General features: G+C 40.6%; 1 protein-coding gene across 1 annotated transcript; it reads right to left on the reverse strand.

The window, feature by feature from the left end:
* Positions 1-282: 282 nt before the first annotated feature.
* LOC119721185 (protein TALPID3-like) lies at positions 283-12,460 on the reverse strand. Its single transcript, XM_038191089.1, has 7 exons — positions 12,403-12,460; positions 9,640-10,194; positions 7,737-7,891; positions 5,405-5,585; positions 4,183-4,425; positions 1,400-1,949; positions 283-1,203 (listed from the first exon to the last, which is right to left on the reverse strand). The coding sequence occupies exons 2-7, from the start codon at positions 10,168-10,170 to the stop codon at positions 1,094-1,096; spliced, it is 1,770 nt and encodes a 589-aa protein (XP_038047017.1). The 5' UTR covers positions 10,171-10,194; positions 12,403-12,460; the 3' UTR covers positions 283-1,093.
* Positions 12,461-12,744: the final 284 nt, after the last annotated feature.

Below are 12,744 nucleotides of genomic sequence, written 5' to 3' on the forward strand. Positions count from 1 at the left end.
CTATCATTATGAAAATAATACGTAATCATCACAAGCGAAGAAACCTGATCATTCCTGTAACACCTGAAATGAGCCAACGAAGTTGATCGTGTATACTTGTAAGCAGGCTGGTGTGAGTTCACTGCGGCATTCCCGAAGGGAGCAGGCACAGACAGGAAGCTATCTACGGTAAGATTTATCAGTTTCCTGGCTCAATCTGCCTAGAATTTGACCTAGATCTAGTTGGTATTATTTCCTTTGCAGGAGGTAGCATATAAAAAGTTGTGGGTGGGGGGGGGGGGGGGGCAAGAACCCTGATCACCTTGACATAATGCAGGTGTAAGTGTAAACTGTGCAGGGAGGCATTTCTGAAATGTTATAAATAGTTTGGCGTATTTATGATGGTGATATATCATCCTTGTGTCAGACATGTTTACTTGACATAATCATTGTCGGCACTTCAGCTGTACACACTGTATCAGCCCTGAGCTTGTCAGCGGTCATGTGACCTAAAAATATGTGGCAGTTTAAAATGCCTGTGACGATGTCGTGCCAAACATTACATCGGAGTGCAGCGTTTGGCCATTTCCAAATTACTTGGCTTTGGCAGGCAGTAAAACATGTGGCTGCAGCTGCATCCATATACTAGGCGCATGTCCAACTGCAAGCTGTAACCAGTTAACTTGGACATGACCTTAAATGTTTGGATATGACTGTAACTTAATGTTGTTCAGCATATAAATAAGTGTAAACAATGCATTGTCGTCTTTGCTGCCTTCTACTACATTGCAGGATTGGAGTACATGTACTTATTATTCAGAATTCCATCCGACGCAAGTACTCAGGCTCAGTAGTTGAATAGATGAATCCAAACTTGTACATGTGTACTTAAAACATGAAATTAAAAACTTGAATTCAAAAGTTCCTGGAATCAAATCACTTAAGTTGCATTAAAAAGGTAGCTGGGCACGACTCCTCTCAAACTTAATACTTACTTCTCAAAGAAGTAGTCAATTCAAACCACTAATCATTTTGACTGTTGCATCTTCAACAGAATGAAACGTCAGAAAATGATGTACCTCTGACAGCAAACATAACTTAGTTTGACAAGGACTTACCTGGTGACAGCTGTGACTTGTGGTGAGTGTGTCTGGTGCCCTCTTGTGACTCTCTTTCTCTCTTCTTCATCGTGACTTGTGAGAATCTCCTCCAGCAAACCTCGACCTTCAGTTTCAGAAATAACATAAGGCATTGTTTTTGTATTACAATGGAAAGTTTGAAAACCAACAAAAACAATAAGATCTGTAAAGAAAAGCTAGAGTATTTTTGTTTAAAAACATTTGAAATGTTGCACATCTTAGACAATGATCAAGTAGAAAGCCTTTTCTCTGATTGCATTTACTGAAAACAAATTACTTACCAGCATGTGTCATTTTGGGCGGTGGGATCTGTGTCAAAGGTCGCGGAGCATGCCGTCTAGGGGCTGGTGTGTCTAGTGGCGACGGCTGCTTTGCCTGTTTCTCTGATCCCATTTCAAGATCATTGTCGCTAGAGACCATTTCTTTTCTTCGTTTAGCTGGTGAAGCATTTTGAGGTGGGTATCTATGCAACGTCACTGCTGGCGTGTACCGATTCTGCTTTTGTGCTTTAACTTTGTCGGATTGGCGTGGGTTTACTAGTACTCTTGGGGCAGTGCAATCTCTTGTAGGCTTCATATCCTGTGGCTGAACTGCGTGTTGTGAAAAAGCTGAATGGGATTTTGGATTGTAATTCCTCTGTTCTTCAGGTCCAGGTGGTTGCCGTAAAGGTTTTTCTGCAGGCATTTGGGACCTACCACTTGATTCCCGCTCAGGAATTGGTTGATCAGAAATCCCACTTCTGACACCATTTAGCAGTGAGTGAAGCTGGGTCAGTGATGGATGTTTCTCCAGTCTCTGTGCTGGATGCTGATTTGCCATAACAAGTTTCTCCTTGAAAAAAAAGTAGAAATCAAAATGAGAAAGAAACACCAACATTTACTGTCTGCCCTTTTAATTAACGGCATGTGATGGCCCGGGGTTTGTTTGAAATGACACATTTGGAGTTAATTTATTTGTTTATTTATTTTTTCACCTAACTCTTATCTCACTGATCCAAGAAAGCTTGGTGGTTGGGTGACTAAGACATCTGCAGCAGTTAGCAGGAGGTTGTGGGTTTGAGTCCTGACCAAGCAAGCTAGTGAAATTTCCTCAAGTTCAACAGCAGTACAGTGTAAGTTATACAATTGTGTCAATGTCTAGGTTTAACATCACTTTGACCAGTTAAACTCCAAACACATTTTTAATTAGGTCAACCCACATAACTAATACTTTATAAAATCATTTCTTAAATCATAATTTCTCAGATCTTAAGATGATTCGCTGGTCTTGTAGTTATATCTGCTTCAGTTACACACAGTTGGGATCCAGCTGGGATATGCTCTCACAAACCTTGGGCATGCATACATGTATACATCCATAAATGTTTAGCAAGGATGCAGGGCCCAATTTCACGGCGCTGCTAAGCACACGATTTTATGCTAACAAAGTCTTCGTCTATTTCACGGAGACCGTAAGCATAAGCACAGCAAAAGGCACGCTAACCTCGGGGGAAAAATTTGCTTAAAGGTATAGTCCATCATTTGTAAGTTGTGCATTTTGTTCGCTTGAAGCAACAAAAGTGATCAAAATCTAAAGAAGGGTGCTGAACAATTAACCTGATGAAGTTTCAGCTCAGCTTCAGCTGTATATTCCGAGAAAAACAACATTCTAGGATCTCGATTCAAATCAAAAGTTGCTGAATCATGTTTTGAATTGGGCCTGAATTCAGCATCCGAGACACGTTCTCACTGAGCCGATTGCAGTTACGCGATGTCGCGCACCAATCCGACGAATTATAGCAACTGCGCGTGCGCGCGTGCGTCGTGTCAACCCTTGCGCACGCTTCACCGAATAAAAAAACGAACTACTAACGGAAATTTCCAACGGTGCTTCTTAAGAAGCACCGTTGGAAAGGCCTTCTTTCGTTGATTTCTTCAAAATGACAGCTTGCCAGAAAGAATAATTTCACAGAGAGTTTAGTCCCCTCACTATCTTTCAACCAAGTATGTTTTTCAACAATAATTACGCCAGTTACTTTTTGGATAGCTGCAAATGATGGACTCTGGCTTTAACGTAGTGACGTAACAATAGAAATCTCCATGCACGCGTGACTGTTAGCACGTCCACGCCGTGATATAGAGCTTAAGGTTAGCAAATATTTCTGCTATGCTAAACACAACTTTTCTGCTAACTGTTAAGCAGCGCCGTGAAATTGGGCCCAGGTTCTAACACCCATTTCAGAGTGGCATTACAGAGTCCCACTAGACCAAAGTAATCCGAACATTTGAATTAAGGTCATGAAGAGTAAACGAAAAAGTTAAGAACCGTTAAAAACAGGTAGGAGCGACAACATCAAATGATCAACTGTTGCAGTCTCTTTGGAATGCTTCTAGTATATCAAGTCAATAGATATTTAAAATACATAAAGTATGCCTGTCTAAGACTAAAATATATTTTGTTTGGCCAGTGTCACTTCTGCTGCAAGTTGGATTAGTGCAATATTTGGTGTGAGGACTTGAAACATAATCAAGCATATTTTGGTAACACCTCTAGTGTTAAGTAAACTGAGAGCAGAGAATGAAATTAGACACAAAAACATGAAGCAGCACAATGAAGTTTAAACTGATACATGCCGAGTTTAATTCAATTTTATCATTGACTTAAATGCACTTAGATTTTAAAATTGGACTGAACACATGCATATTTTGTATGGCAAATGAGAGAAATGGTCTAAAAGTGTTTATTTTGTGGTTGTAACGATACCCTAGGTGAAAGATTTCAGAATCCTAATCTTCAAGCAAACCTGAATCCCCAATCCTGATTATTTGATCGGTGTGGTATTATCCCATATTGCATATCCATATCAAGCTTTTGTAATACATGTATGTGCGAATAATAGGACAAAAGATGAAACGTGACCGCAGCATGTAAGTGTTGCATCACGTTAGCTTGAACAAAATGTATTGTCCCATTTGTACTTGTAGTGTGTGTTCCATATTCCACTGGGCCTTGTCCTCACGACTATGGGACACAGATGCACAAACTGTTTTGACCTGTAAGATAACTTAAATCATTCAGACTCTACCTGCCATTCCATCTGCCTTTCTTGCATCTTCTCTAACTGCTGCAGCCTCTTGTTGATTGCCTCATCAAGTTGACTCTGCAGTTCACCGGCCTTGTCACTGAGCTGTGACACTGCAGTGACTTCCTGCTGCTTCTGTTGCTGCTGCTGCTCAGCTTGTGATTGCTGTGCTCTGTCGCTCATCTCGTGAAGGTGAGCAAGTTTTGCCAACATGGCATCCATCTTACTTTCCAGGTCACTCTGAGCCTGATCAGAAGGAAAGAAAATGGTGTCGATACAAGAGGCATAATGACAACAGTTTTCATTGTTGCTGACCTTACGTAATGGACTATGTGCACAAATAGAATGTACCCCTCATTTTGGTGACATGGAGAGAGATATGAAGAACATAGGAGCAAATGGGCTGTTTGACCAGCATCCATGCTACATGTGCTGTGCATTGAGTGACAAGACATTCACCGATTCATTCTACTTATGGTGCCAAGATTCCAAAAGATAGAAATATGAGTGTTTACAGTAAACCAACCAACCTGGATTTGTTTTAGGCCAAATTGCCGACCTCAAACTTTTATTATTATTTTTGTCACATTTGGCCAAAATTTAAAAGAAAGTATATTTTGAATATAAAAAAATATTCCATATCTGTTATTGGTTTATTCAACAATTACACATGTTTATTTAACATAATACTGTTAAAGATACCTTTAAGTAACCTACATGTAAGTATAAATGACAAAAGAGAGAAAAATAATTATAAAGTTACAAAATGAAATTATTTTCCTGCCTACCTACCTGGAAATTGTTTAGGGCATTACTGTAAACACAAATGCTTTCTCAGCCTTAGGCAAAAAAAAAAAAGTCTCCGGTTTCTGGTATGGAGCTTGTCCAAAATGTGGTGCGGCGACGCAGCTTTTTTTTTTTGGTACCTGACTTTTTTGCTTCAAATGTCGGCTGATGACTGCAAATGGTGCCCGACTAAACTTAGTGAAATTATATGGGGGTCCAGAGAGGCCACATAAAGCTTATTCTCGATCATAACCCCATCTAAAAACACGTTAAAATTGTGCAGCAGCAGGATTCCAGTCAAACCAGTGAGTTTGGCGGTTTTGAGACATCATCTTTCATTGAAAAAAAAACTATTTCATTTTGCCGACGCGCATGGCTACGGCGACGCGCGCGCATACCAGAAACCGGAGATTTTTTTTTTGGCCTTATGTACAAATACCTTGACAATTGGAACAGTGGCAGCTACTGCAGCGGCAGTCACAGCGGCTACTGTGTTAGGGTTGCTGGTGTTGTCTTCAGTTTCATGTTCTGGTCTCTGTCTGTCTGAATGGGTTACTCCATATTTGCTGCCAACCATGGTTGGCCGGACGTATCTCTTAACTGGCCCACTACTCTCCTGCCTGTGTTGTAAAAACCAAGTTACAATTAGCACAAGTGTGGCTTATCTAATGCAAGTATGGAAACAAAAGTCGTACTTGGCTTAAAAAGAAAAGAAAAATGATGACCTACATGTAATTGTTCTATCAGAGGCTGCACACGTACGTTAGGGCTGTCCCGAACATATCGAATACTCAAATATTTGATCAATCAACTGACTATTCAAATTGCTTTTTGCCAGTTTGTATATTCGGGACAATACATTTTAAAAATACGCATATACACACATGACTGAGATGTTATTTTATTGTAAGGTTGTGGTGCTTTATTGTCAGGTGCCACTTTTCTGTCGGTGGTAGTTTTTTGTTGATGGTGGTTCATTGTTCACATCCTTTCAGCAGGTTAAAGCCCTTTAACAGTTATGCGCCTATCAAATGTTTTCCCCACCCCTCCCCTCCCGGGCTGCCCCACCCAAGACGTGGGGATTGTCACTTTTGAAGTGACAAAATCCCCACCCCTCGGGCAAAATTTAAGTGACAATCCCCGACCATGCCCCGACTTACATACGTGGGGCGCACTAGTGATTGCCTTTCCATTAGTACGCTAATGTTAGCAATGTAATTTGAGTGACCAAAATCCCCACCCTGGGGCATGAAAAATGTGACCAAATCCCGACATCGGACCTGGGGCAGCACGGGGTAGGGGGGGGGGGAGACATTTGATAGGCGCATTATCCAATACTTACTGCAAAACACCCCAGCGCCCCCTAACAATTGCCGCACGCGAATTTCAACCGGCACACTCTTTGTGCAACTTTTTTAAATATCCGAATATTTTTATTTTAAATATCCGAATATTTGGTCAAACGCAGATTCAAGTAATTCGTCAGGTCCACCACGAAGTGACGTATTGTCTATGGACTTGGTGCACACGATACGTCACTTCGTGGTGCGACTGACGAATTGAATACTAAATTATTCTAAAATGGACAGCACTAACATAAACTGCAGTAGAAAATGTCCTAATTCAAAACAGGGTATCCGGGAGACACGGGAAACCCCTTTTGTTTACATATGGTACGAACATTCAAGAGTAAAATCAGAGCTTGAAAGATTTTTGCTGGATAAGATGTCTGCTCTACAAGGTGGGTGGTTTGGCTGTATCCTGCCCTAGCAATCCTTTGAACTTTTTTTCATTTGAGATGTTACACCGTAACGATGGTCCCTACATTACTAAGTAATGTTGGGACTGTCCCAACTAATGTTGGGACCCTTGCCACAGTTGGGGCATGATAAGAGATCTCATAAAATTTGAGGCTTTGCATGGTGGGGTATCGGTATCGTTTCGGTTTGCGGTAACACCATGTGGTAATAACTACTGCTTAGAAGATATTAGTTCTGAAAAGAACTTGTCCTGCTTGTTATCAACTTTGCTAAGTAGTTTTTTGTTCTGATAAGAACAGTCCTGCTGTAAGTTCTAAACGAACTTGTCTTTGGTCTCAACGTTTCGACTAGCCTGCTCTAGTCATCGTCAGGAGACTGACGATGACTAGAGCAAAAAACTACTTAGCAAAGTTGATAACAAGCAGGACAAGTTCTTTTCAGTACTAATATCTTCTAAGTAGTAGTTATTACCACATGGTGTTACCGCAAACCGAAACGATACAGATCTCATAAAGCAACAAGAATAAGCCAGAAGAAGTAGTCCATGTCAAAGGTCATTGGGGATAAAATCACTGACGTGATGATACACGATGTTACGCGGATGCCCATTCTGCTTGTAATTAACACGCGAGCGTTGTGCGCCCCTATCCGTGCGCATGTAGCACCTTGGATGAGCGTTCGATTATCCCGAATGACCCGTGACCCATATCATTGTGCGCATGCGCAGTTGAAATACCGACCTGGCTTATTTAGTGCCAGAACAAATGACATCAGTGACCAGGAAACCTTGAATAAAGACTGAAACTTTTTAAGGGTACGAGCAGGATTGTTTAACTAAGGATGGGTCAAATGGCTCCCTTATAAATGTTATGGGCAGGGACACTTTCTGTAAAGAATAGGGGAGTTCTGAAGTATACATATACTAGGTGCAGTGAAGCTGCCTGACATACACTGCATGCAATGAAGAAAGATTTCCCTAGGTATGCCTGGTAAATCCCTTTGTGTGTGTACCTTTTCAAGAGTTGTTCCTTGAAGACTTTCTGTTTCCCACCTGCAGCAAACTGAGTGATTCTGACATTATTGTTGGGACCAGGTGGCTGAGAATGGAGCTGTTGGCTTGATGTAGGGGCTCCCTGCTTCAGCAAAGATGCTACCGAAGACGCTTTCTGAAGTCAAAAGAAAGTTGGTAATTCCAACATTAAATTAGATCAGTTTAATTGGAAATTCTGTGTTTTACCTGTAGAACGTGTATTGTCGGTATAAACGAAAATGTACAGGTACATCCCAATTAAAAATTCTCTGCGGAAAAAAAGGTGCTCTCTCCCGAAGCTATTTGTTCAACATTTCTCCTTGAACTTCAAACCACATTGAAAAACTACATGCACTGAATAAGGTTTTTTATCTCCGATTGTAAGAGTCAATCGCTATCACAACAGTTTGTTTTGAAATCCGTGTCGACAAAGGATATGGAATGGACACTGCATAAAGTCTGGAGAAGATAGTAAACACCCAAAGGGCACTTAGTTTGACTCTGATTAGTAATACCCCTATCCAAAAAGGAGCTGCAGATTTATTTTGCCTACTTGTAAGATCTAAGGAAGGGCCCACTATGTGTGTGAAGTGCACTCTGACCAATGTTCAACTGAATGTGTATTTAAAGTCTTTATGTTTTTTGCACAGGATACACACAAAATGATGGACACACAATGTTAAATAATGAAAGGTTTGCGGAAACACCATGTGCGAATAATTTCTAAACTAAGAGAATGGTTCTGAAAAGAACCAGAGGTATAAACTCGACGTTCCGGTCAGTATGCTCTGACCGTCTTCGGGAGACGGTCAGAAGACGTATGCTCTGACGGTCCTGAAGACGGTCAGAGCATACTGACCGGAACGTCGAGTTTATACCTCTGGTTCTTTTCAGAACCATTCTCTTAGTTGAGAAATTCTTCGCACATGGTGTTTCTGCAAACCTTTCATTATTTAGTATCTCCACCATGCAAAGCCTCAAATCTTACTCACAATGTTAAAGGTTAAGGCTGTGTCACATATTGTATCAGCAACCGAATATCCAAATGGCATATTTTTGATTCAAACATTCGAAAATGTTGGCGGTTTTCAGAAGATGACGAAAAATGTCCATGATGTTATTTACATGTAATTGTATTTGCGTGGTTTCATTGTTTGTCCAATGCCACACTATTGTTGAAAGCCACTTTGCTCATGCTTTGAGGGCTTCCATGCAGAATATAAGCTCAAATTTCTTCTTTAAAATCAGTAAAATATCAGCCATTCCGCTAGCCCTTCTTTACTTTAATGAGCTCTTAGTCAATTTGGGCACAAATATCCCATTGGCGGCAACTTTAAGCTGGCGCAAACGAATAATTGAATACTAAATCATTTGAAAAATGCACAATCCTAATATATATAGTTAATAGTAAAGTTTGCATTTTAATGGGGAGAGCATATATATACTCTACAATTTAACTTACCAAGTTTAAATTCACTCCTCCAGGCACAACCCTAATGTGTTTGTTAACGGTAAAGTTTGCATTTTAATGGGGAGAGCATATATATACTCTACAATTTAACTTACCAAGTTTAAATTAACTCCTCCAGGCGCAACCCTAATATACATGTGCTTGTTAACGGTAAAGTTAGCATTTTAATGGGGAGAGCATACATATACTCTACAATTTAACTTACCAAGTTTAAATTCACTCCTCCAGGCGCAACCCTAATATACATGTACTTGTTAACGGTAAAGTTTGCATTTTAATGGGGAGAGCATATATATACTCTACAATTTAATTTACCAAGTTTAAATTCACTCCTCCAGGCACAACCCTAATGTGTTTGTTAACGGTAAAGTGTTGCATTCTAATGGGGACAGCATATCTACAATTTAACTTACCAAGTTTAAATTCACTCCTCCAGTAAAACCTTTCTGTGTTTTATTATCATCACCATGGCCATCATCTCCATTGGAAGACTTGCTTCTGTCTATGTCTACATCTGGACCTGGTTTCCCTGCACTGCCAGATGTCTGTTGATTCTCTCTTATTTTCTGAGTTTCCCTCCTCTGCTCATAACCCAGGGGCAAGTTCCCAGGCAGGGCAGGGGGCACATAGTCATCCCTCCCCTTGCCTCCTTCATTTTTGTCTTCCTCAAATGGGGACTTCACCTCCCGGAGGTACTTGGCTTTGATACGGACACGCTGTGATCCCGTACTCGAGAAACTTGACGAGGAGGCTCGTCTGTCAGATGAACTTCCGGAGAGGGAGGGACCAAGGTAGGGAGGTGGGTTGCTGGATCTGATCAGGACAGAGCTTGCTGTGGAACTGCTGGATGTGTTGCTGCTTATATTGAGCATTTTATTGTCACCAGGCAGATCGCTAACGAGTAGTGCCAGGGTTTGGGTGGGGAATGACGCTGCAGTTGCCATACCACTCAAGTTAGTCTGATCTGACTTTAAGAGACAAGTAATGCAAACAAGACAGCATTATTATTTCTTAATATGAAATATAGTTTTCAGTAAAGTAGTACAATGCCCAGAAAAATAGTTCTGCTTCCGGTTACCCTACCGGGACCTGTACCCTATTTTGACAGTCTCTACCATAATTTTTTTGTTGGGAAAAATGGGGGAAAAACCATCAATTACTACATTTTAGTAGTGTTGGGATTTTGTGGTCAAGGACAAAAATTGTGTTGCTCGGCATATATGGATTAGCTTGGACCCTACTATTGCCAGACCATGTCCGAATGTTAAAAAAGGCGATAAGTTGGGTCCAAGTTACTTAGACTAATTTCTTACTGATTTGTTTTGTTTCAATTTGATTTGCTTCAATTCAAACATAATTATTTTCAAACTTGCTTCTCAAATTACAAAATTTATTTTTTGAACTAGCAACTGCATGCGCCGCAACGCACGTGTTTGTCCAGAGCTGAGGAATTTTTTTCGTTATTAACAATTCATTGCGACTCCTTCAAAGTGAGCATGGTAATCCTTACTTTTAGGACACCTCTATTTTTTACGAGTTCTGTTCAAAACTGACTTTTGCAGACGACTGTCCAGTACCAATGTGACTTTTGCAGGCTAAAGCAGTCTTTTTTCTTCATATAAACTCATGTTAATGTAATTTTGAAAGCACTTTAGAAGAAAATTTGACTTTCCTACCTTTTTTCGCAGTCAGATGTGCATGTTGTAGTTCTACATAATGAAAGCCCGATGCTGATTGGCTACTAAAAAAATAAATAAGATGTTTATTTTATATCAGCCAATCAGCATCCAGCTTTCATCGCATTGAGCTTTCAGGTTTGCAACCTTGGTTTTTGAGTCTGTTTTCTGGTTGTCATCGTCGTCTTTTCCCCCGGAATTTCCCTCATAAATCAAAGCCCTGCCCTCTTTCCACAAAATTAATCCTGCTGATATTCAAGAAGGTGTCATTGCCAATTGTTCCGATGTGCCAAGAAATATCAGAATGTCAATTTTGAGTGTAATTTAGTCAACTGTTTTGGTGAGTCTTTCCCTTCCTATAGAGGAATGGGGTCCTAAAAGTAAGGATTACCGTGAGCATCATGTCTGGACTTCAGTAGCTGTCTTGAAATTAGAATAAACAGCTAAAATTTTGAAGGTGCAATGCTCACATTCCCAACAACAATTTTAGCAACACATAAGTTTCAAGGAACTTTGAGCAAACTGTGACGCCGTCAGGTTGCAACATTTTTTATATAAAAATGGCAGTGTATATTTTGCCGGAGACGGCAAACCTTAAGTAAACGTTAGTTTGCCGGATATGCACTGAACATGCGCAGTTACTGTTTTTTTGTACTTAAACATTTTCCAGTGAAAAGTTTTAGTCTGGCTCCATGCCAAAATTATCGTTGTTACATCGTATTCACAAGATGGGATTCAGACCATTTTATAATTTCGGACTTTATTTCCCTTTTAAAAAAATCCTCCAGAGCCACAAATCTGAAAAAGAAAATGTAATACTCTGCAAAAAATGTTTGAGACATGTTAAAATAATAAAAGAAGAATATTCTTTTTTATTTGGGGATGAGCAAAAAAACTTTAAAATGTGGTGCGGTCGGAATCGAACGCGTGTCATCCCGCTTACTAGAGCCTTTGCTTAACCATTAAACCAAACGTGCTACACAATTTTTGGTGGGAATTTAATACATCTTATAATTCAGCCCTATTTTAAAGAGTACAGCGCCCTCTGTTGATATGGATTGCCGCCGACAAACCTTTAGTAATCGTTAGTTTGCCGTCATTACCTCCGGCAAAATATCCACTACCTATAAAAATAGCCTGGTTACAACATTGCAACTTTAGCAAGCATGTTTGACGTCAAGTGGAGTGGGGCGGCGTCTGTCATGTCTGTGTTTCGCGCGCAGGTAGCCCCCCTGCACTGGAGTAGACTCCAGTCACTGACTGAGTCAGCTTGGTCAGAGACAGTCATGACAGTCATGCATTGACAGTCTAACCCCCCCCCCCCCCCCCCCCCCCCGGGCCGCCCATAGCTCAAAAGCGCAGCCACGGCAGTTCGAGATGGAATTTGATTTGATCAAACTGATGTAGGTGATGCATATAACTGTATGTAAAAACAATTCTTAAAAAGTTCAAGTTCAAACTAAACAGGAACAAATCCTACGTTTATTTAGGCCTACTCACAATAGTACATCATCGCTCCGAGTCCGATTTCAAAGTTTACCTTCAAGAACGGCTTATAGTCTGACGCCCTCAAGTGTTACACTTTGTTCAGTGCAGTTCTTGATGAGTAGACTTGCTCCAAGTCTTTCCCCGTGCGTTGTTCACAGCATTCAGCAGCAGGCTCTGTACTTTTGTGCGAGATAAACTCGAAATTTTGGACATTTGACCTTGGTCCCCTGACCCCCATCCGACCTAGGGCAATTTAAAGGGAACACGTAATAGGATTTTTATGACTTCAATACTTAGAAAACAGCTTTCTTGCCATGCTACTATGACTTTGCATCTCCTTTGTAGAAGTATAAG

This window comes from Patiria miniata, unplaced genomic scaffold, assembly GCF_015706575.1.
Source record: "Patiria miniata isolate m_02_andy unplaced genomic scaffold, ASM1570657v1 HiC_scaffold_13, whole genome shotgun sequence".
Taxonomy (NCBI): domain Eukaryota; kingdom Metazoa; phylum Echinodermata; class Asteroidea; order Valvatida; family Asterinidae; genus Patiria; species Patiria miniata.

Bases quoted from the DNA above. Each gene is read 5' to 3' on its own strand.
- LOC119721185 (XM_038191089.1), bottom strand. From the start codon at position 10,170: ATGGCAACTGCAGCGTCATTCCCCACCCAAACCCTGGCACTACTCGTT. The intron at 7,892-9,639 runs GTAAGTTAAATT...TTTTGACTTCAG, and splicing joins GAGGAGTGAATTTAAACTTG to AAAGCGTCTTCGGTAGCATC. The intron at 4,426-5,404 runs GTATTTGTACAT...CCTTCTGATCAG, and splicing joins CCACTGTTCCAATTGTCAAG to GCTCAGAGTGACCTGGAAAG.